The 25,305-nt window shown below is 34.6% G+C and overlaps 1 protein-coding gene across 1 annotated transcript in view; it reads left to right on the top strand.

Annotated features, from left to right (window-relative positions):
• Positions 1–25,305, top strand: part of CFAP47 (cilia and flagella associated protein 47) — a 300,477-nt gene that overhangs the window by 89,155 nt on the left and 186,017 nt on the right. Inside the window, exons 37-43 of the mRNA XM_084506723.1 lie at positions 2,931–3,081; positions 4,018–4,106; positions 6,450–6,536; positions 14,423–14,499; positions 16,670–16,815; positions 22,324–22,432; positions 24,457–24,683. Coding sequence (XP_084362849.1) covers positions 2,931–3,081; positions 4,018–4,106; positions 6,450–6,536; positions 14,423–14,499; positions 16,670–16,815; positions 22,324–22,432; positions 24,457–24,683 — 886 coding nt within the window. The remainder of the gene's footprint in view (positions 1–2,930; positions 3,082–4,017; positions 4,107–6,449; positions 6,537–14,422; positions 14,500–16,669; positions 16,816–22,323; positions 22,433–24,456; positions 24,684–25,305) is intronic.

The following is a 25,305-nucleotide window of genomic DNA, read 5'->3' as shown; positions in this document are numbered from 1 at the left end:
TATTCTAGTTGTTGCAGAGCAGTGCTTACACTATGTCAAGGCCTTTTCTGCTTCTTGTACTTCCCTGCCAGTGAGGAGGCTGGGGATGCCCAAGAAGCTGGGAGGACAGGACAGCTGACCCACACTGGCCAAAGGGATATCCCATATGGCATCGTGCCAACAGTAAAAATGGGGGGAGCTGACCCAGGGGGCTGCCATTGCTCAGGAACTGGCTCATTCTATAGATCTATAGTCATCTAAGATCTATAGTCATCCTTGCTGCAATTAGGTGAGCCTTTTTCAATTTTGCTAGATACATTTTTGAGGTAAAGAGGTTCAAACAGGAAAGGCTTGAGCCCTTTAGATTTGTCCTTTGGGTGGGATTTGGTGGCCTAATGATATTCTCTTTGTTATTTTCTGTTTCTTTTCTAATTATTCCTAACACTTCATTTACTTCCTTGGATGTTTCCCAGCACTGTGCTGGTGTTGTCATGAAACTATCTTTCACAAATCCAAGTTCTCGCTGGTGAGTTATAATGGCTTGGACAACATTGCTTTATGGCAGCACAGGGTTGTTTTCCCTGTTCACATCTCTTTACATCTCTGTATTCTGAATTTCCCTGTAAATTTGTTGTCTTATCTCATAAGGTCTTCAATCTCTACGCTATTGATCTTTGTCTTTACAACCTGAAGCAACTTAGAACAACAGTAAACTTTCTTACTTTCCAGTTGTCACAGATGCTCAAGGACTCCATTAATGACCTGTCTACATAGCAAGAAGTATTAGTTCCTAAATTCTGTTTCTTTCCCTCCTTTTACTTCTTTCCTGAGTCATATATACAGTCTCCATCATTCATGTCTGGTTATTTTCCTTGTAAGTCTAAAGAAAGGGACTTTGTTAGAAATAGAACTTAATCATCCTTATTCATGTTCTTGATGAAATTCTTTGATGAACTTCCATAGGCTTATAAGGGAGGACTACATTTTGCAGATATTGACTCCTGCCAGGTAGATCTCATTTTTGCAGGTATTGTTTATGTTCTTTTATTCTTCAGAATTCTTTGCACTATAATGTATGTTATAGACTTGAGGCTTAAAGTTCTTAGATTCTCCCAATCTTCCTGAAAATATTTTTCAGATATTGGTGCTGTATTTGTATCCAGTTCTCAGGTTCCAAGGTAGTTTTAAGTGTTTATTTATTTATTTATTTATTTCCCTCTGGGTCTATCATATGAATGAATTAAAGAACATCCTGGAAGGTTTCCTTGACAGTAGTTGCGATCAAGGAACAAATCCTGTCACTACTTCCATGGAATCATAGAGTGGTACAGAAAGTACAGTAAAGATCATCTAGTTCCACCGCCCTTGCCATGGGCAGGGTCACTTTCTACTAGACCAGGTTGCTCAATGCCTCATCCAACCTGGCCATCAAAATGTAGAACTTTTGCCATCACTGTGATCATTCAATTTACTTGTATGGATATGTGCATTGAGTTCACTTAAAAAAGCAGCTACTGTTACCATGGTTGTGAACCAAATGTAAATTACCTTGATGCCACCGAAAATGTGGCATGCTGATTGCTATTACAAGTCCTCTGCTTCACAACTTCACTGTGAATATGAATCCACATACAGTATGTAACAAGCATATTTCACATACCACCAGTAGTTGTGTGCATCAGCTTTAGAATTTCAAGTTGGCAGAAGACCAGTAAATCACACAGAATTTTCCTCTGCCCTCTATTTTAATTATTACTTTTTCTCCAGGTTTCACAGTTCCTGTTAATCATTTAATAGGGAAGGCTGATGTGGCCTGGGCAGAAGCTTCCTTTCAGTATTTTCTATCTCTTCCAGAAAGACAACAAACAAATCTATAGATTACAATTATAACACTTTCCTATATATTTTTTTGGTATTAATTTCTTTGAAGAATTATTTGAATAATCCCAGTTTGTGTAAATTACAAAATTTCAAGATATTCCTATTGTTTATTGGCTTTGTACCATCTCTTTCGTATGGTTTGTTAGGAGATACATTTTAAAATTTCTTGAACTATATAGATTGGCATTACAATTAAAGTATAAAACAGCAGAGTTTTAGGTATGTGTTTTGTGATATTCTACTAGAAATTAAAAAAAATCTGGCCATTTTTCTATTTGGGGAAAGCTCTCTATGCTCTGGTCTTGTGTAGAAAGGCAGAATATTTCTGTAATTTACAGTTTTCTGGCTTTTAGAATGGTCCTGCATGCTAAAATTTTTATGAACTTCCATTTTAAGATGTTAATCCCAGTACTATAGAATGATTTTGAGAGCTTCAAAGTGAGAGCTTCAACCATTAAACTTTTGTCTATTAGCCTTGCTTTAATTGCAAGACTAATGCAACTCAGGTTACCTCATTCCCATATAAACTTGATCTGTTGCTTATGCAAGAAAACTTTTTTTTTTCCCACCTCTAAAATATTCATCTTCACCTAATTACTCTGAAGGTTCTTTTTCTCAATTCTTTCTGTCTTCAATGGGGATTTTATTAATAACTTCTAGATCTGCCTCACAGTATACATAAGAGGATGTCCAGTTTTTTAACATACAAAATTGTATTCAAATAGAGGACCATAAAGTAAATCAGTTGTTAACTTAGGGCAATGCTATAAGAGAACTTTCTCTGCTACTGTATGGGAAGAAAAATCAAGCTACATGCTGAGGGCATAAAAAGCAATAAGGATTTTTATTATTCTTTTTCAATCCATATAGTTCTTTTATTAGAATGTTTTAAGGTGCTCTTAAACAGGAGATTGAACTACAACAAACTATTACAGAAGAAACAAGTGACTTTCTAGCCACCTTCCCTTACAAGAACTAAAATACACTCCTGAAGTGACATTTCTGAGTCATTCCCGAGTCACAATTTTGTGCCTGATTATTTAAGGGATTATTGTTATTATTTTGCCTAGGAGACAAACAAGTATAAACGTGGAATTCACTAGTCGTTTTCTGCGCCCTGCTGAAGCAGTTTTGCTACTGATCTCAAAGAGCGTGGGTGGAATAGGTGGTGCTACAGTGACATTCTCTCTGAAATCTGAAGTCAAGCATATTGAGCCTGCTGTAAGTCTGTGTATGAGATTAATATTGTCACAAAAAATACTGCTTGACTGTATGTTGTATCAAACAAAAGTGAACTGAGGTAAGAATAAAAAGGTCAGTTACTATCAGCATTTGCCTTTGACCTATTAATATTCAAGTTTCCTATTTTAGCCTTTGTATGTGTAGAGAAAGGTCTAGAGGAATATTTAAGATGCCTAAAGATGTAAATCTCACATAGATATGGAACAAATTAAAAATTTTGGAGCTGATTGCCCTGAAAATAAATCTGGACTTCTTTCAGCATATGAGTACTTTTGGAAATTCCATTGCAGAGATGGTGATACACCTCTTCAGCTTAAGAGCCTAAATGTCTTCATCTGACATTTCACTTGCCAGATGTAGTTGGATAGCTAACGTCTGTTAGATGTTGCTTGGTTTATTTGTGCTTTTTAATTTAGATGGTTGTTAGATTTAAGATACACCCCAGAAATAGTGAGAGCAGAGACAGGCATGCTTTCCAGCATTTGTTATCAGCCATTCTTTGAGCAGATCTGGATAAGAACCTCTCCTGAACTGAGATGGAGTTTAAGTGAGTCGCCTTTTTTTTTTTTTTTTTTTTTTCAATGGCAGTTTTTGTACCATAGCAGTAGACATTGATGTTAGAGAGGAAGGTTGGGACAGTAGAAAAAAAGGAGAACATGTCAAGCAGATAGTTTGGTTCCTGTCCCTGTGCTATCATTTTTAAGAGGATTTACAAGGCGATGAAGTTTAACATGTTTAAAATGAAATAGTCTTTAACTCTACTGGCAACAAAGATTAGCATTTTAATTATGTGAATTCTGTAGTCATCAGTGGTCAAATACTTCTTGTAATATTTTCCTTGTAGTATTTCCAATGCACATTTTTGTTGTTGTTGTTTTTTTATATATATTTATGTACTTTTTTGTTCTTTTTTAGGCTATATTAAAATGCAAATCCCCATGTTATGAGCTGAAGAAAATTGTCCTAAATGTTACTAATCCCTTCAGAACTGATGGCATTTTCAGGTAGACAATGCTATAAAGACAAGACTATACTGATTATGCTGTTTTATTTACTCTTTCTCCATAATTTTCATTTTCTATTTAAAAATGTAAAACCTTGAGGTTAAATGATAGGGATTTACATTAGCCAAATTGTTACAAGCACTGTGAAGTGGAAGCTATCATAATGAATAAAGAAGATAAATAAGTCTTAATTGAAATCTGTCTCAGTGTAAGCAATAAAGCTAGAGCTTTAATCAAATGCAGTTCATGAACCTTACTTGTATTTTTGTGTTTGGCTGAGGTACAGCAGAATTCCAGAGAGAAACATGCCATGTTAATTAATAGTTCGTTATTTTTTCCCCCCAATCTCCTTTATCCTGCTGTTTAAGTTATTAAGCATGCAAAAGAAAAAATATGCTTTTGCCTTGAGGCTTGCATCACTATCAGTTAATCTAATTTTTCATTTGTATTCATCATAGATGTAACAACTACAGAATTATAAATGTTTTTGTTAATACAAAAGGCATAGAATACCCGTTTGGAATCTCAGTTTATGTGATGTGACTCCATATTTTGTTTTTAAACTGGAAAGCTACATATGGGTTCATATAGTTCATTTATTTACAAGTACATTTTCTATGACATTTAAACTTGTGTTATTGATCTATTTAATATGTTCCATAGGTTGTGAATTAAATTTCTCTTTCATCCACAGAATAGGTTTGATATAGGTTTAGAATAGGTTTGATATAGCTATAAAGAGAATTATTTTCATTGCTCCAACAATGTGCCCTGGCATAACCTCCTGTGTGTGAATCAGATGAATTTGTTTAGTTTGTCTTTTTTTTTCTCAGTCACTGAGGTGGTCATTCAGGCTTTCTATAATCAGTTCTATCATTTAAATAGCTCTCAGCAAGAATAGATTAAGGTGATTAAGTAGTTTAATTTTATATATAGCATTCAACAGCTATATGACAACTATGTGAATCAATTACCAATTTGGACCATATTTGAACCAGTAATCTACAATTAAAGATTCTTTGAATAATTTTGCCAAAGTTTTGAAAAATATCTAGTATTCCATGAGGGTGAGTATTGCTTATTTGCAAATAAAACTAGGAAATGCACTTGTGATACCAAGGAAGTAACCTTTCTACAGAAAAGAGGGATGAAAATCTTAAAACCTTATGTATAAAGAAATTTATACATATACATATCTATTTAAGAAAAAGACAAATTAAAATGTCTCTTTGTTCTTGTGTCAAATAACATATGGTGGCAAATGACATGTTTTTCCAAAAGCTGTAAGTTATGCAGTCTAAACCAGAACTAGCATCCTGCTATTTGTTAGGTGTTACTTGTTTCATCAGCTAAATATTGTCACCTTTTTTTTTTTTTTTTTTTTTTACATTTCAGAGCTTTTAATACTTATGTATAGTTATATATTTTAAAAATTACTATCTTAAACTGATTACTGAAAGTTTGTATTTCATTAAGACAAATTAGTTGAATGCATGTAAAATAATCCATTAAATTGTGAAACAGCTACTTTTTACCCAAGAATAGAAAAAGTATTTATGTATTATGAAATACTACAGTAACTAACCATTGGTATTATTATTTTTTAGTGGCAGATTAAAATCTTGGGCAGAACATCAACTAACACTGTGATTAGTTGATTAAGATTGTGACTGTTGGAGAGTTTGAATTCAGATCCACAGCTGGGGCTATGCTAGCTGACATTAGCTTCTGTATTTTTACTATGCACTCTGTAATTTTCCTTCTGTTCTTACTGTCCTTTGTGAGTACAGAGAAAATGCAGAAGTCTGGCTTCAGATGAATGAATTCAGTGGCTGGTGCCATGTAACAGAAGTTCTACAATGATACCAAAACCTAGTTCTTTAATAATGACTAGCAGTAGATGAGTGGATTATCCATTTCCTTCAATGGAAATAATGTGTGCACAATGTAATGTACACAAAAGGAAAGAAGATCATAATCTTCTAGGAAAAATGAAAGTGAAGCATTTGTTCATGTTTAATTAGGGAAATGACAATTTCCTGTATCTTCCTGTATCTTAATAGATTCCCACATTCCCAAAACAAACAAACAAACAAAAAACACTTTAGGTCTCTGTTCAAATGTAAATGAAATTATTTTCACTCATTTAAATTAGCACAGAGCATAGCATAAATTATACTTTAGAATAGTTTTTCCAATTTAAAAATATGAATATCATTCGTCTTGAAAAGCACATTGTTCTTGTTTGTGATTTTTTTTTTTTTTTAATTTTTGAAAAAAGCCAGATTTTTTCCTCATTCTGCTAGTAAAATGTAGTGTTTAAGTGTACTTGCCATATTCCAGGGTCATTTTGCTGGAATCCACAAGTTGCTTAACTCAGCCAGAACAGATATATCAAGCCAGGCAAGTAAAGCAAGAGCAAACATTCAGGTAAGTTTTAAATTGTAATTACTAATTATACTATAAAGAGTTGTACAGTTTCATTAGTATTACATATTTGTGTGTAGCTGTGTCCATACCAGTTGTAAAGAACTACAGGCTGAGAAACGGAAGTATGGTAGGACTGTGTAACATTTTTGAAATACCTTACAGATAATTTATTCAAACAGTGGAGGAAAGACAAATATAGTATAAAAGGTAAAAATGATAGTAATATGCTAACTAGAAGAAGTGTTATACGAAGTAGAATTGAAAGGTGAAATATTGATGCTGGGACAGGGGCAATCATGGTGACTTAGGTGACTGAAGTGTTGACAGAAAATATCAGTAAGACTCCAGTTCGCCAGGACCTGAAAAAGAGAAGGAATAGTTCTGAATCTCAGAATGAAGACTGTAGGTGTGTTTGAAGGTGTAACAATGAGATCACATTTTAAATTATAAATAGGCAGTCTAGAGAATTCTAATTGTGCTGAAGTCTAAAATGTTACAGGTTAAGTAGGCCCCTGCAGATGCAAATGAGTATGAGGGGATATTAGTGCAGAAATATTGATATAAGTTAATATTATTTTGTTTCTAGACTTTATTGCTTAAACAGACTAGGGACAGATTTTCTAGCATAGGCAATGTGGAATGTGAAGGAGAGTTCAAAGTAAGTGTGGTAAAGGTAATAAAATGTCAAAGACTGAAAAACAGTAATTTGGAGTGGGAGTCGAGGAGAAGTGTATCGTAAAGAAGGTTCTGTGCTTAAGACACCTTACAGTCCGAAAGCAGGTATTTCAGTCTTCACTGTCTTTAATTGTTAGACAGTGAGATAAATACCAAGCTGTTTAGATGAACAGGCAGTAATCTTTAGGGGCATTGCAGAGGAGAGATGTAGATTAGAACTGTTCATAGTCAAGGTTAAAGGAGAAACAGACAATCCAGAACAGGTATGGCAATCTTTAGGGCACTCTTTTGAAATGGTTCAGCATAGAGAAAGGATGACCACAAATGTCTAATACTATTTTTGGAACTTGCCATATGTTATGAATTGCACTGTTTTAATAAATGTCCTTTTAATAACTCTATTTTTCAGCCAAGGACTAAAAGTTTTAATTCTATGTCTATTTAGATTCTTCATTTGCATATTTGGTTATTTAGTTACAGAGATCTGTTTCTCTAGCCTCCCATCACTTCAACTGTATTTTATAATTATTTATTCATAGATCAACATTCATAAACATCAGTTGGAATAGTATAGTAGATTAAAAACAAAACAAAATAAAACCACAAACAACAGAAGTCAGCTTACTGGAAAGATAACCAATGTGTAACCAATCAGATTTCTTAACAAAAGAAGCAGGAACTAACTTTTAAAATACACCACCAGCAGCCCTCTCACATTGAATGTGAAGAATACTCCAACTCCAAAACATTGTCAAGAAAGAATACTGTAGCTACCAAAACACTATTACATAGATATCAGAGGTGGACGCTTTCAATGCTGTTCTGTCCTTTGTTTGTGTCCTGTGTGCTCTGTGCACTCACAGCCAAGCTACATTTACCAGCTGTGCTACAATAATTGAACATTTAGCAATTAACCTCAGTGTTACAGAGGTTACAGATTTTACTAGTAAATTATACTTTAAGGTATCAGAAACTATTGGAATAGTTAGAAAATGCCTTTTCATCTGCATAATTTATCTTCAATAAATAACACAATCTAAAAAATTGTAATTGTAGTCATACATCTAGGCCTAACTCTCATTAAAATTGATTTGAGGGCAGCTTAAGTCTTTAGAAAGCTGCAGTATTGATTTGCATTTTATTGATCTCCAGTATCTGCAAACATATGATCTGATGTTTCTTTTATGTGTAAAATCCATTTAGATGCTCCTTTTAAGAATGATTGTTTCTTGAATGGAACATAACAAACTTCTGAAATTTGTGCTAAAAGTTACTATTTTTACAATATATTATTGATCAATACGTAGATTGTACCTGCAATCATTTTTTATTCTTTTGATAAAATGTAGAAAATGCCCTCTACAAAATGGGGGCCAAGTGCTCTCTAATTGTAACTTTATCATAACATCAGTGCTTACATTTTAAGTAATTGTGTGTGCATGATTTATATCCTTTGCATGTTTCAATCCTAACATCTTGAAGTTTCAAGTGAGCCTACCCACTAGATCAGGTTTCCCAGGGCTCCATCTAACATGGCTTTGAGCACTTCTAGGGATGGGGCATCTACAACTTCTCTGGCAAGCCTGTTTCAGTGCCTAGGAGTAAAGAATTTCCTCCTAACATCTAATCTAAATCTCTCCTCTTTTAGTTTAAAACAGTTCTCTCTTTTCCTATCTCTTTCTCCCTATGTCTTCCTGGAGCCTTCTCTTCTTCAGGCTGAACAGCCCCAGCTACCTCAGCCTTTCTTCACAGGAGAGGTGCTCCAGCCCTCTGATCATCTCTATGGCCCTTTTCTGGTCCTGCTCTAACAGCCCCACATCTTTCTTGTGCTGAGGGCCACAGACCAGGATGCAGCACTCCAGGTGGGGCCTCACAAGGGCAGAGCAGAGGGGAACAATCCCCTCCCTCCCCCGCTGGCCTCTGTTGATGCAGCCCAGGACGCGGTTGGCCTTCTGGGCTGCAAGTGTGCAATACTGGCTCATGTCAAGCTTTTTGTCCAGCAGATCTCCCAAGTCTCTCTCCACAGGGCTGCTCTCAATGAGTTCTTTCAGTATATCCTCATGTCTGGGACTGAGAGGTGCAACACCTTGCACTTGGACTTGTTGAACCTCACTGTGTCCATGTGGGCCCGGTTCTCAAGCTTGTCCAGGTCCCTTTGGATGGCATCCCTTCCTTCTGTTGTATCCACAGAATATTGCATATAGCTTCTTAGCATTGCTTACTTTTTATTTTAACCAGGGATAATACCAGAAAATCCAAACATTTGGAATTTTATGTATTTATATATTTGTGTACTCCTTGTTGTAAGCAGTTCCATGCTTCAAAGAAAGACTTACACTGAACAGAATAATTGTATTTATCTCATGGAAAAAAAAAAAAAGATCTAAAAGGGTCTGTTGTGTCCACGTCTAATATAGATTATGAGATGTTATATCTGTTAAGAAAATGTGGTTTAGAAATATAGTTAGGAGTCATCACAATTCTGATTAATATTTTAACAAGGCCAAGTGCCGGGTCCTCCATCTGGGGCGCAATACCCCCAAGCAGAGCTACAGGCTGGGGGATGAGTGGTTGGAGAGCTGCCAGGCAGAGAAGGACCTGGGAGTATTGGTGGATAGTGGGCTGAATATGAGCCAGCCAACTCAGGTGCTCAGGTGGCCAAGAAGGCCAACAGCATCCTGGCTTATATAAGAAACAGCGTGGCCAGCAGGGCTAGGGAGGTGATTGTCCCCCTGTACTCGGCTCTGGTGAGGCCGCACCTCGAGTACTGTGTTGTTTTGGCACCCTCGCTACAAGAAGGACATCGAGGTGCTTGAGTGGGTCCAGAGAAGGGCGATGAAGCTGGTGAGGGGTCTGGAGAACAAGTCCTACGAGGAGCGGCTGAGGGAGCTGGGCTTGTTCAGCCTGGAGAAAAGGAGGCTCAGGGGTGACCTTATCGCTCTCTATAGGTACCTCAAGGGAGGCTGTAGCGAGGTGGGGGTTGGTCTGTTCTCCCACGTGCCTGGTGACAGGACGAGGGGGAATGGGCTTAAGTTACGCCAGGGGAGTTTTAGGTTAGATGTTAGGAAGAACTTCTTTACCGAAAGGGTTGTTAGACACTGGAACAGGCTGCCCAGGGAAGTGGTGGAGTCACCATCCCTGGAAGTCTTTAAAAGACGTTTAGATGTAGAGCTTAGGGATATGGTTTAGTGGAGGACTGTTAGTGTTAGGTCAGAGGTTGAACTCGATGATCTTGAGGTCTCTTCCAACCTAGAAATTCTGTGAAATTCTGTGAAACTGATCTATACTAATATAAGCCACACTACGTTTTTTGGGCAGTTCCTGTTTTACTTCCCGTCATAGTCTTTGTTCTGAGATCACAAACTAACCCACAGAGTGTTGAAAATGGCAAATATATATATGAGTTTTCTGCTCAAATGTTTCAGTATTTTCACTGCACTAGTAAGCTGTTGTATCCTTTCTAATAAACAGTTTAATTCCTTTTGTCTTCTAAAGTTTATTGATGAAGTTGCTGCTGTATGGACTTGAGATTTCCCTGTGGTGGCTGACACCTGTTAGTTTTCTTTTCACATCAGTAATATGTAGAATCTGGAACTGGAAGGAACTTAAAAAGACCATCTGAGAAATTCTACTCCAAACTCTAATACAGAAAGCAAAATAATTTTCCTTATGCAAGAATCTATTGGATAGAAAGTGTGTTTAATGGCTTGCATGGGCCAATGTAGACTGCAGAGATGTTTTTTACTTTTGATCCAGACTTGATTTCTGGTATGCCTGCTAACATGGCAAGCCCAGCCTCTTTGTGGTACTATGCAGGAAGAGGCAACTCAGAGATGATAGCTACTGAACTGTTTCTTACTGGTGACCAAGTATTTAAGTAGTTCCTAGTACAAATTTGAACAGATTAGACTAAACCACTGTTAGAATCAGTTGGAAGTATTCACACCTGTTGTTTTCTTTGACTCAACCGGGTTTTGTTACCAAACAGTTGAGAGGCGCCCTCCTAAGCCAACCCTCACATGTAACATACTTGTAGATCTTTTAGTCTATTTAATGCATGGTAAAAAAAACCTCTTATTTGGAAGTGGCCAATTGTTTGCAAAAAAAAAAAAACAACAAAACAAAACAAAACAAAACAAACGTGAAGTTGCTTAGTTACCATTCCTTCCATTAAATTAAATTGCTTCTGATACCTGAGTTTTCAGACTGAAACCTGAACCACATTGTGATACAATGTGCTTAGTCCCATAATTAGCTCATGGATTCTTTGCCCTTGTGTCTGAACAGCACATGTATAACCTTGATGTCAAAGCTTGTCTTGTCTTCTTCACCAGAAATATTTTTCATACAGTAAAATTCAGTATGAACATGGAGTAGAATGATTGGTGCATAAGGCCTCATAGGACAGTACTGCAGGCTTAATGCCATAGCAAACTGTCTGTGTAGACTTATTTTATGGTAGCATTAAGCTGTTCTGCCTAACCCTCTCATTTCTCCCTGTATTTAAAGGAAATGTATTGAGCTAGACTGAAGGTATGCCTTCAATACTTTCCTGATCTTAATTATATTATTTTTATTTTTATTATTACATGGGATGCAATTTATTTTTATTTCAGAAGGACAAGACACAATGTACTCATCTGCCAATATACAGCTCAATTCTCTTTCAATTTATGTATCTGCAGATACTTTGTTCATTTGGGTGAGAATAATTTTACAGAGGCAGACCTTCCAATCAGTGCAATGAGTTTCTCTGCCATTCACCTCAGAAAATAAGATTTATTCAAAGTATGGTTCACCCCAGTGAAGACTTATGCTGTACTGTTTTGGCGTCAAAGTACAATGTATTTCCATGTAATGTTCTTTTTATCTTTTCTTTTTAAACAGCTTTTGAACAATTCATTATTTTTACAGTGATTCTTCTGTTGTCGTCTCTGTTACTGAAATCATAACTGGGCTTTCTGATTCAAAGACAAAGCACTGAAAGAGATGATGTTTTGTATAAAATTTGTATTTTCTTTGTATTTTTGTGTGAGATAAATTATTATTTGTTAGTAAAGAATAAATAGTATGTTATACTCACATACTTCAGAGATCATTTCCCTTTTTGAAAAATGACTTTTAAGTATAGGCATTAAAATGAATCCCCAGGGTAACATATTCTGAGAATTTTACAAGTCCATTTATTTAAGGTTGTGATTTTTTTCTTAGCCCAGCAAGATTAACAATTTATTTTAAGAGAGACCCAATAGCTACCAAATGCTGTACATGATAATTGTTTGGTATAAGCTGGTTCATCAAATTTTACTGCTGGGGAAAATGATTTTTATGTGTGAATAATATTAAAACTGAGTCTAGAACTGAAAAAGCTACTTGCAGTAATTTCTTTTAGATGCATTACAGTGTTTTTTTTTTCAGCATCTATGGGTTCTTACCTGTACTTGTTGTAAATTAAATAAAACTGTCCTTCCATAAATGTAACTGCACAGTCTCAGCTCCTGTCAATACTGGTAGAAATTGTTTGTGAAGAAGGATAGAAATAAAATATAAAGTAATATCAAGGAAATAAGGTGGGGGGATGGGAATAAGCAAATATTTTGTTATTTTTTTTTTCCCAAGTATATGTGTTCTTTTCAAGTACATTTGAAAAACAACATTGTTGTGAACTGAGTAAGGTGTTTAGGTTAAGGTTCATCCTCTTCATTCATTTCTCAGACAAATCCTTGATTCCATTCTGTTGCATGGTTAATTGCACTGTTAGTGTATATAGACCATTCCTGTAGCCTTGGTGCCAAAGAGGTGTGGAGGGATAAGCTTTACTGTTCCCAGGCTTTCTCATCCCCTTTTTTCAGGGCTATAACCTTGTAGAAATGAATCTTGCATGTGAACTAAATTAACTGAAACAAGAAGAGAATTATCTACAGTAGAAATTTTTGGAGAGCTTCTCTTGTGAGATTTGGTGCTTCCTATCAAGATCATGAACTCATTAATGTGGGGTTTTTACACCCCTATTTCTTCATTGTGTCATGTAAACTCCCCCAAACCTATGCAGAGATGAGTAAAATTAGTCTTTGCACAGAAAATCATGGAAAATTATGTCCTAATTTATACTTATTGTGTGAACAGAAAGTTTGTAAACCAATTATTTTACTTAATTAATTTCCACTCTAAAGTTAAAAAGACAAGATTCTGAGAATGGGATATTCTTAAAGGATGCCAAATTCAGTCTGTTTGGAAATGAGCACTGGAAGAGAAATGATTATCAGGTAGAGACAGTGACAGCATCAGCTTTCTTGTTTTTTTTTTTTTTTCCCCCCATGAAATAGGCAAATGTTCCACTGTCTATGTTGCATTTTTTCTTAAATAGTTGTGCCTTGTTTCCTCTAAGAAAAAAAAGATGTGTTAAAAGTTTTAAATATTTTGTGTACTACTGATGCAGTTTGGGAGCAGTGAAATTATTTAAGTATCTTTGAGACTCTACCAAAACGTATGTTTTGAAACAACATAGTGCATCTTGGAGACTAGAAATATTTATTTCAAATACTCAAATTAGAAAGTTGCGTTTAGTGGTAAACTCTTCTAATTTATTTAGAGATTTATTTTTTTTTTTCCTGCTAAGGTGTAGTAGTGTTAAAGTCATTGCCATTCTATGATCCAAGTAGAAATTATGAGATATCTTTAAAGCTTTTATGGTCTATACCATTAAATAAATAGGATTTTTAGATGTATTTCTAGAGTAGATTTTACAGGAAACACTGCAAATCTGCTTTGAAGTCAATTGTCAGAGGAATGCAAGGCTTTGTACCAGGGGACAATTCTTTACCTATTGCAATAGAATTCTGAAATGGTAAAGAGAAGAACTGGGACTGAATTCACCAAAAAATATTATTGGTCAGGAATGTTTTTGATTGACAAATACTAATTGTATTTTTTTAACGTGGAGTTTTGTTTATAGATTACTGCAGGGATGTTATACAACTTAATTGAAGGAAGCACATTCTAGCTCTGCTGTAAATATTACTACTAACTTAACTGGAAGAGGTGGTACCTGACATTATTGATAAGTAGATAGCTCCAAAACATTTGTTGCTTTTGTTTGAAACATTCGCTTTTCCAGTATTTATGTCTAAAAGCCGGGAAGAAGCTATCTGTTAAGTGAAATAATAGAAATCTCCAAATTTACTATATTGCTTTCATTTTTTTGGTTCTAGTTCTGAAAATAATGTAATAAATTGTAAAAACAGTGCACTGCCTAATGAGCCAAATGAAGAGAACAACTTTAATTGCTGTAAGTACCTCTATACAACACACCTTATGTCACTAGAGTAGCAATTAGAGTATGTGCATAAGCAGAATTTTGACATCTAAAATATGCTCAGAACTTATTATTTATAGCTGTGTATCATCTGGTATTTTTTATTTTATTTATTGAAGTGATTTCTAAAGCTGCACTTTATTCCTAGTGACTTTAACAAATAAATATATATATTTTTAATGGCCCATGTATTGACTTCATGGCAGTTTGATGTGGAGTCTTTTCAGCATACCTGAGTTATTTTCAAAAATACTCATGAACAGTACAATTCTTGTTTTTGTTTCCTATGAAATGTCAGTCAAAAGTTCTGTAAAAACATACAAATCTGGAGTTGTAGCCTTTTCTGAGACTGTCAGAAGTCCACGTGAGCAAAATTTTGCCTTATGAAATTATTTTTTTCTTCTTGGGATATAATGCTTGCTTTCTATGAGGCCATGTGGAAAACAGATTTGTAATATGAATCGCCTAGCTCTTCTATTTATATTTATTTCTCATATTGTTTTCTGAGATGTGATTAACAACCAACTAATGCAAAGCTCATAAAAATTAAAAGTATGTATCTTAACTAATGAAGTAACGTACCAAAACTATGTTTTTGCTTCTTGTGGAAGTGTACTTCTGCTTTGAGTATACTTCTTGATACTTCTCCCTGTAGCATACCAAACAAGATCCAACTAAGAGTCTTCCACATATGTTTTCTTCTGAGACAATGTTATTATTAAGGGTCAGGAGGAGTCCTAATTGGAGAGCAGTAGGAATCAGAAAATATTTTTGTATTTTTTTCTTGAACCAACCATAATAAAGAACAGAACTGCCAAAAAATCTTAAATTATTTAATAAATGTACTTCTTTGGTGATTGTTTTAATTTTGCACAGTCCAGAAAGCAGGTGAAGAGGGAGGATTCTCACAAGACTAATTCAGTCTGTACCACAGTTTGAATACTTTGAATGAGGAATACATACTGCAAAATACATACTTTGAATGAGAAATACTTGAACAGGTGACAAGTTTAAGAACTGTTACCTTACATAGTAAAAAAATTACCATATTTGATGAAAGGGTTAAAATGGGCTTTGGGTTCTGTTGGTGATTGTTTGTTTGTTTGTTTTTGTCATTGTTTATGTAAGCTTTGGAAATGTCCGTTTCACGTGCAATTTATCTGTTTGTTGAAATGCGAATATTGGGAAATTCCTATTGTTATTGTTTGGAAAACAAACTGGACTATGGAAAGAAAAGGTTGTCAAGGGTGAGATGGTAGAGGTTATGGCTTTCATTAATGTGGTCCTTGGATTTTGGGAGGGAGGTGCTGATTCACTTACATTTAATTAGCCAGAGTTTTGCATAATTTTCTTATGTACCCCTGCTTGAGACAGGGAGGGTTGGACCAGATTACCTCCAGAGGTCCTTTCTAACCTTAGCTGTTCTGTGATCTTCATTTTTGGTTGCCTGCACTTTTAGGACTGAAAACTCCTAGTTTTATCTCCTAGGTTTCAGTCTGTTGATCTTTCTAGAAGGTTATGCAGCCAAGGTAGAATGAAAGTCAGGCTCTGAAGTACTCTGCATTACCAAAATATGCTCATGAGGGGAAAAACACTCACTGAGAAAGTAGTCTGACTCACAGATTCACCCATAAGATTCCTAGTATCCTAGGAAGAAAATGCTATCAGCATTTTTTTATTTTTTTTTTTCCTGAAAGCAATACTGAGAAAGTAAGCTTTCCAGAACTTAGCTTTTGTCTATTCCAGAGGATTTCAGGTTATAATATAAAATGTAGTTTCTGCCACTGTGGGCAAGATGGTTCATTTAAATAGTATTAAACTGTATTCTTCTTACTGGTAAGAGGAGTTATTTGCTTGTAGGCTGTACATCTTTAAAGAGTTTTATTTTTATTTTTTTTATAGATCAGTCTGATTTCCCTGGTTTTGCTTCAATGCATGAAATAAGAACAAAATTAATTAGAAAAATGAATGTGAATAATACAGCATGCAATATTGCAGCATATTTACACAAGTGTAACTTCAGAGTACATTAAATACTGATTACTACAGCAGGCTGTATACGGTATCCTTATATTTAAATTCAGGCAGTATTTTGAAACTGGTGCTGTTGTATCTAAGCAACCATTAAAACTTATTTTAACAGCTGACCAGTCCAGCCTCCTGCATGAGTTCTTCAGTCCAATGGAAAAACTGTTCTTGACAGCGAGAAGTTCTTCAGGCTTAGAGATTCATTTTCTTCCCTTTAATCTGGAAAAACGTTACTGCACTGTCATTCTGGTTAATGAACTGGTAAGGATGGAAAATATGTTCTGTGATTGGCTTTCACGTGATAGTCTAGTCAGTTAAGAAGACTATTTCTGTAAAACTTTAAGATGTTTGCCAGTTATATGTAAATAGGGTAAATGAATATATAAATCTGTTATGTACATATGTTCACATATTGTTTTTGCTTGCATATGCAATTATAAAGATATCTGTGTGCAGACTTTTGGAAATGAAAACATGAAAACCTTTTCTCTTTCCATATATATATATATCTCTTTCTCTCTCTCTCTCTCTCTCTCTATATATATATATATATATGTTTGAAATAAAATATTCCTATAACTCTTTTGGGGAAACATTGCTTAAGAAGTTGATGAGAGGTTTGCATAAGGTTACAAGTTTCAACTAAGAAATTTAAACTAAAGTTCTCTGCCCTTTTGTCTCCACAAAACAAATATGGAATTTAAAACATTTATCTTGATATGGGAGCAAGAGTAATGCTTCTGGATGAGATATAGACAGGGAAGAAATGCAGTCTTTACTGTATCTAGGATAAGATGCCAAAGTAGAATAATAATAATTTTCCTTGCTCTGTCTCTCCTTCCCCCCCACCTCCTTTTTTTTTGGTTTAAATAATGCTGTCCAAATTCCGTTCAGTCCTTGTCACCAGTGTAAGGAAATCTGCTGAACAGGTTGTACCTGAATACTAACTCTGTTGCTGTTACTATTTATTTTTTTCTTGATTCATGCAATCTGGCATTTGACATATGTTTTTAGCTGGAATTGATTTCATCAAATTACCAAGACTCAGTTTTGACCAACTTTCAGCACTTAAAATTTGCACTCCGACTCCTTCGATGTTCCTGTAATCCTTTATCTCAGTGGCCACAACTTTCTTATTTCTGTCTTTCATCCATCATTTCACCTCTTTAAACCACTCTGCTGTGTTTTTTCCCTATCTGTCATTGTTCTTCAGCACTTTATTGTTTCTCTAAACTTCTTTTACATGTGGTTGATCTCAAGGCTTTCATTCTCCTTCTTATGTCCATAATACTACCTCTGTTTCAGCTTTCCCTCTGTGCAATTGCATGTATCTGCCATTCTGTCTGCAATGTTTTCATGATTTGTGGTGGTATATCCAAAACTTATTTATTTATACCTTTTCTCCTTCACATTATTAGCTTCCATATTCCTTGCTATAGAGCAAGAGACTACTGATAGTGTTTGGTGTTTTTGTGTTTGGTATTTGTTTTTATTGTTTAACTGTGACTTTGGTTATGGCACATGGTCTTCTTAACGCTCTCCTTGCTTTAAAAGGAAAATATAACTTATGCAATAATGCCTAAGCCTGTAGATACAATCCTATTCATATTTGAAACCAACCACTGGCTTTTTTTTTTTTTTTTTTTTTTTTTCTTGTCTTTAAGAAAGTCATTTGGTTGGAAACCTTAAGGAACATACAGTTTTGTTGTGGTTTAACTTCGGTGGGCAGCTAAGAATCACACAACCTCTTGCTTACTACACTACTTTCATCAAAAATGCAAAACACAACAATATACGAGGCTCTACAGAGAAAAAGTAGCTGCATCTCAGCCAAAACCAGACCAAGTTCATTTGAGTTTCTTGAAAATAAGTGGAGAGAGAGATTAAAGATTTTCTTCTAGCACCTACAGTCAGACAGTGAGCTTATGCCATAGCATTACCTTACTGGCACCAGGGAATTAGCTACAAAGAGGTTATATAAATGTCCCTCTGTCAGTGCAGTGTTGTCTTTGTTCACAGTTCTGTGAAAAGAAATCCAACCCAGTGCTCAGCATTATTCAAAAAGAGATTTTTTGAGGGGGGAAGAAATAGACATATAAATGTGAAACCTCAATACGCCCTAAGGAACTATGGTGTACACACCTTGACTATTGTGTGCAGTTCTAGTCACTCCAGCAAACAGTATAATAGGAATCAGGGAGGAAAAGAAAGAAAAGAAAAGAAAAAAAAAAAAAAACAAAAAAAAAACCAAGAAGCAAGAATGATAAGAAGTATATAATGGTTTCTTTATGGAGAAAGATACTAAAAAGAAATTAATTTCCTTCAGTTAAAAAAAGAGACAGGTAAGGGACATGAAAGATGCATATAATTATGAATAATTTGCAGAAAGTTAATAGAGCAATTGTGGCAAGAGATACAAACTGAACCAAATGAAGTACTTTTTTATATACAATTATTAATTTATGTAAGTCAACTGTCACAGGACTCTAAATGTTAACTAGTTCAAAAGAAATTAGACAAACTCATGGAGGCTGGGTCCACCACTTTTAATTCAATAAAATGATCTGGATGCAGTCTCTAGATAAAGAATACCCTAACCTACAGTTTTCTGGAAGCAGATCTAAGAAGGATCATTTTCTACATGCTATGATTTTATAATCTCTGCTGTTGGCATTCTCGCTGTTTGTTTTTTTTATTAAGAGCAGAAGTATATGCCCTGACAGAAAGTAGGAGTCTCATGCTACATTAGGGCTTTTAACAACAAAGTTGTTTAATGAAGAGAGGGGAAATGGAGACATGCTAATGAGAGGAAAGCAAATCAGAAGGAGATGTGATCAGAGTTATGGACAGTTAAAGTTTCTGACAGCCTCTAGAAACCATTGAGGGTTATCCCCAGTGGTGATGTAGAAACGTCTAAAATTTGACACCTGGCTCCTAGTCATTTGTCATAGCAGAAAGCATTAATGCCTCTGAGGAGACACTCATGTCCTGTACGGTAACGGTTTCTGGAAGACCTGTTCCTTTAAGCTTAACTGGTTAGGTGGGATGCATTTAAAGGCTGCTGAATGTATAATGAGTTTGATATGTACAACCTTGGGCTAGGAAAATGCAAGTCCCATCCACAAAATTGTATCATATATAGTAAAACGTGGAAACTCCTAGAGTAAGATGAAGCTGCAAAGTATCTATCGTGACTTGTACAGTGATGACAGGTAGAAATTGGCTTTAAATATTGTGTATATGGCTGCAATATCACTATTGCACCATTTTCTCATTGACAAACAATGGTAGCTGTATGACCAAGCTGTATGATGGTCAAATGGTTTTGTATAATGATGGAGCTTCAAATCAAATACAAGCTTTTTGAACTTTTGCTTTTTTTATAAAAGCCCTTTAAAAGTCCTTGCTGGGCTTTTGCTGTTTATAATCTAATAAATCATTTAATTTAGCATTTCTTTCTACATACCTTTCCTAATCATTAAGACAAATGGACAAAAACAGCAGTCAGAGTCAAAATGTAGCTTCATTACAATAAAAGATGTCGAGATCCAAAACACTAGATAAATGTTGCAACTAGATGTTGCTTTTTTTTTTTTTAAAAAAAAAGAAAGAATCTGTATGTTAACTTTTCTAATGTTTGAAATGACAGAACAAGTTGTTTATCATTTCTCAAAGTTTTGTTTCTGTACTTGTTTTTAAGAAAAATCAAAATTGATATTATTTAAATTTTCAGCATATGTCTTTTCAGAGAAGGAATTGTATATTGGGCAATATAAGTGGGTTGTTTTTTCTCTAGATTTCTGTTTCTGGGAGATAATCTAAATATGAATGACTTTTGATTTCAATGATAGTCATTTATGAAGTCATAGTTTAAAATTGTCACTCCAGATTTTCACAGGTAAATATCTAATATGAAATTAAATGGTTTGTTTAAAGAATACTTTACTCTCTGTTGTTCTTAATTACTGACTTTCATGGAAACTGCAAATTTCTAGTAGCTATTCATGCTTTTGCAATATTATCTAGCAACACAATTAGATAAATAGCTTATTCAACAGACATTTTATTTTTATTTATTTATTTATTTAAACATTAAGCCCTAGAAAATGTTTATGCTAGCCTTTGCAGATCATGAAAACTGGAAATGTAAATGATGAAAACCAAGGGATTCCCTGCTAAATTTGCAAAATGGATTATGATACCCATTCTGCTAAGAAAACCTCAGCAGAAAGAAAACAGGATTTGCATTTTTTGGAGATCAAAAAGCAAGATTTCTTCAAAGCAAGAAGGGAAATGGGGAAATTTGTTCCTACATACAAGTATGTTGATGTCAGTGATGACAAAAAAAGTAATTGATAGTAGAACGGCAACCTAGCAACCAGTTCCTTCATGAAATTAGTTGTACGTGCTGCAAGCTTGTGAGCTTGTTAGTGGTCCTTACGGAGTCAAAACACTGTGTCAAACAGGAATAATTTCTGTTTAAATTGGTTCCCAGGAGTGGCTATTAGTTTGGATGTGGGAAACCTATTTTCCTGTAGGTTTCTTTAATCCTTCTCAAGGAAGATTTGTCTGAATTCTTGAACCAAGGAAGGGGAGAAAATGCCATCAAAGTTCGGTAGTTTTCCTTCTGCTGTGCTAGAAACATAACTGCAATGTTTTTGGCTTTAGCATAAATATTTGATGATGCTTTGGATAAAATAAAAAGCAGGTATATCTTCTGTTATTGACCAATATTAGAGTGAAAAAATTGCACTGGCTGACAGGTAAACTAACAGACATAAATAAATAACCTCCCTCATATCTGGAATGAAGAATATATGAAATAAATGCAGTTTTGAGGCATGATTTTATAGAATATAGTTTATGGAAATATGAGTTGACTTTCTGTGGTAAATTTTATGTCTAGTCACAGCAACATTTGATCCTCTGCCTTGCAGTCAGTAGAAACTAAAGTTGTACAAAAGTTTGCAGAAAACTGAAAGAAGTTAACAAAGCAATACTATTATGTCTATTAAATCTCCTGGTGTATGTATATATGTACCTAATTTAATTACGTTTAGTTTTGGGATGTTCTTTTTGTAGTCTTTGTAGTTTAGAGTACTTATTTTTTATCACTTTTCTGTTTTTATTTGCTTCCTCCCTCCCCCCCTACCCCTCCCTTTTTCCTTCTATTATTCAAGTATTATTTCTCTGATCATTCATTTATCCTTTCCTCTATGGCAAATTATTGTCTTCCTTTGTTCTGGGTCATATTTATGGTTATTTTCAAGCTTCTATAGGAATTTAATTATTTTTGATGAAATACAAGTGTTATTTGCTCAAAATTACAGTAACCATTTTCTACAAAGTGAAAAAAAATGAAGTCAACTGGTATATATGTTTCAATATATGCAGCTATAGTACTTAATTAGAATTCAATTTATCACCATATTTATGATTCAGGGTATTCTCGTTCTGTTAAATTATATGAGGAGTTGGAAAGGATTCAACTTGTTAAAAATTTCTTGGCTTTTCAGATTTAATATTCTTAATTAAAACCATTTAGATATCATAGCAGGGTTTGAAATTATATATATTTTTTTCTGTTTAAACATAGTTCTAAAATAATGGTTCTTCTGGATGTGTAAATTATTCTGCAAGCCAGGCCTTCAGTGTTAGTAGGTTTTTTCAGTTTTAATATTCTGTTTTTTTTTTTTGTTTTTTTTTTTTTTTTTTTCTTCCATGAGTTCCTTTAAGAATTACATGTATATGCATGTTTCTGTGTTTCAGATTGGAGAATTTGTATACCTGGTAGAAGGAACAGGTGATATACCTTTGCCTTCAGGACTGCTTCCAATGGATAGTCCAAATGTTTTGCATATTAGCAGCACATTAGAAGGTAAAGTAAATTGAAGTGAGGGCAGTGAAATAAAGCAAATCACTCTTTGCAAATATTCTTTTCTGTTAAGATTCATTATATGTATCTGGTATAAGCAGTTGTTGGTAGTGAAGTGTAAGAAAGGTATTACAATGTAAGTATGAGATATTTCTTTTAATGTTGTCCAGTCCATTCTCTTCAGAGCAGCAGTGATCTGGTTATTAGTTATCTTATTGGACTTACTTGTATGTGAAGCTGTTTTTAACAGTCTGTATCATTTTTTTTTTCATATTTTCTCTTTTATGTCAAATGTGGTCTGTAGCCATATAAACCAGGACAAGTCAATTTACCTGGAGTTTTTCTACTTTTAGAACACATGAATATTGTATTAAGTATTGTGATTTGACAGATAATCCAATACTTTTGTCTTTAAACAACCAGTGATAAACTGCTGTCAGTTCTATTTCAGAACCAGTATGGCTATATTTGAAATACATATATCTTATGTTCTGAGATTAAATTTAAGAATTCAGTGCTCAGTAGGCAGTAAAGTAACTGTCCTTCTGTCTGCTTGTTACTAAATGTAGATTCAGACGCCAACTAATCTGAAAATAATTATTAGGTATATAGCCTGTTTCATTGATAGTAGTTCAGACATACTTCTCCATGACTGAGTCTGGAGGTAAGAGTTATTTGGGAGAAAGGGGGGAAAAGGGATTGAGGGAGAGGAGCAAGTTTTAATAAGTTTGATTGATTTATTTTTTTCCCCTGGATGTTCTCAAGCAAGACAGTTTTTAACATGGTACAAAGATCAAAAAAATATTAACATGTCTAGGTCAAAATGAGGCATTTAGGAAAACGTGAAACAATTTCTAAGCCACTGATCTCAATGCACCTCTAGTGATATTTTGTATTATAGCATTTTAGTCATTCTAGTCTTTTCCTGGAACTTCCTGCCTATTACAAGGTCTTACCTTCCTTTAATCTTTGAATTAGTCTGGTCAGAATCATGTTCATGAGATCTTCGTATCCTGGGAGCTTTGTATCTCAGCCATTTCAAGCCAGACTGGGCAGAGGTCTGAAGAAAGTCACTGCTGAGTGTGTTTGATTCTGTGGACCAGCTTGACCAAGTAAAAAGTATTCACTGAAAAAAATACGGAGATGTACATCAGTTATGAAACTTTCTCTGCTATGCGTCAAAAGCTAACCAGAGCAGTGCAAGATTATTTTGATTTAAGGCACTTGCATGAAATATCAGAAATCTATGCACCACTTCTCATTTATTAATGTAAGCTCTCTTATCTGTTTCCATTCTTTCTGTGAAGGGTAAAAATATGCTGCTCTTGGCATGCATTTTGCCAAATAAGATGGAACATTGTTTTTCTAAGATCCTTTGATACTAGTGCATGCATAAAAGCTCTCACCCGCAGTTTTGCTTTCCAAGATGTTTTTTTTTTTTTTTTTTCCACTGATATTTCTACATATGAATGTGAAAATTTGAAGTAAGTTAAGTGTATCTACAGGAGAGACAAAGAAAGATTTGTTGGTATTTATTTCAGAGAGCTTTAATGAGAACTATGGATCTCAGAACATTCTACTGAAAAACTCTTTGAGTTTTGCCATCTCTGATCAGAGTTATATTGATGGTGACTTCTTTTAGGAGCAATGCAACATCATCTAAAGGAATAAAAGAGTGGTTGTGCTTTAAAGGAAACAGACTTTTTTAAAGCTTTATTACTATTGTAGTAGTAGTAACACTGAAGTCTGGGTTTTTTGATTAACCATGAAAAGCAACTTCTATTTGGATTTCAGTTTGTGACAATTTTTATTTCCCCACTATGATTAAAAATATTTTTTTTATGGAAGTAAATAGCATGTACTGGAGAAGTAACATGTAACTAAATATCAAAGGAATATTGTATTCAGGTTTTTCTTTGAACGTTAAGGATTTTAAGTACTCTATGAAGATACAGTAGCAGTTGACAAGTATTGTTTTTGGTGGTGGTGGTGGTTTTATTTTATATTTTTTATTTTTATTTAAACAGGTCCAAGGGCAGCAGAGCCGGTTTTATATTTGAAATGCAGTCTTGAGCAGACTCTTGAAGAAAATCTCAGGATTCCATTGATCAATGAATCAAGAGAAAGGGCTCTGGCTATTGCTGCACAACAGCAAATGTCAAATATTGAATATGAAAGAAGAAAGATCACAGAGACTCTGGATAGCAGTAGTGTCCGAGTTGCAACTGCATTGCTAGGGCTGTCCAGAGTAGAGGTGAGAAACACAGAAATCTGGTCCTAGAATTATTTAGCTGTTCCTGTGTGTAAAAATGAAATTTTAAAATTTTAAATTTTCAGGAAATAGTCCAATGAAGTCTTTTTTGTTGTTGTTTTTAATATATTCTGCAATCTGACAGATTATAATCCTCATTCCCCTCAGACACAATTTAAATATTCATTCTGAAGTTGCTTCCTCACTCATGTGATTAAAAAGTCACCATTTAAGAAATGTTAGCTGCAGTTAAAAAGAACATTGATGGTTTATTTCAGTTAGCTTCTGAAAAATACACATTGATTAAAGAATCTTTTATACTCTATGTATTGATGTCTGTATTAGTGTCCTTATGCTCATTTTATAAGGAAAGAAAATTCTCTAACAGAATTTTTATTTTTTATAATTATTTTCTATAAGAACAGACATACCAAATTGAGGAGCAGGAAAGACTTTTTCTTGTTTTGCAATCAATACACCATACTTTTGGAAAGCATTGGATCTCCCTTATAAGCTATAGTTCCCTACCTATACATAATTCCAACCTAGGGGTATTTCCCCAAGAATTCAGCATCTAGAAAAAAAACCCTAGATAGTCCAGTAGACATTCAAATAGTATTTATGA

Source organism: Aythya ferina (genome assembly GCF_964211825.1).
Source record: "Aythya ferina genome assembly, chromosome: 1".
NCBI lineage: Eukaryota > Metazoa > Chordata > Aves > Anseriformes > Anatidae > Aythya > Aythya ferina.
The sequence above is the reverse complement of the archived record's forward strand: the minus strand, read 5'-3'. Positions and strand labels throughout refer to the sequence as shown.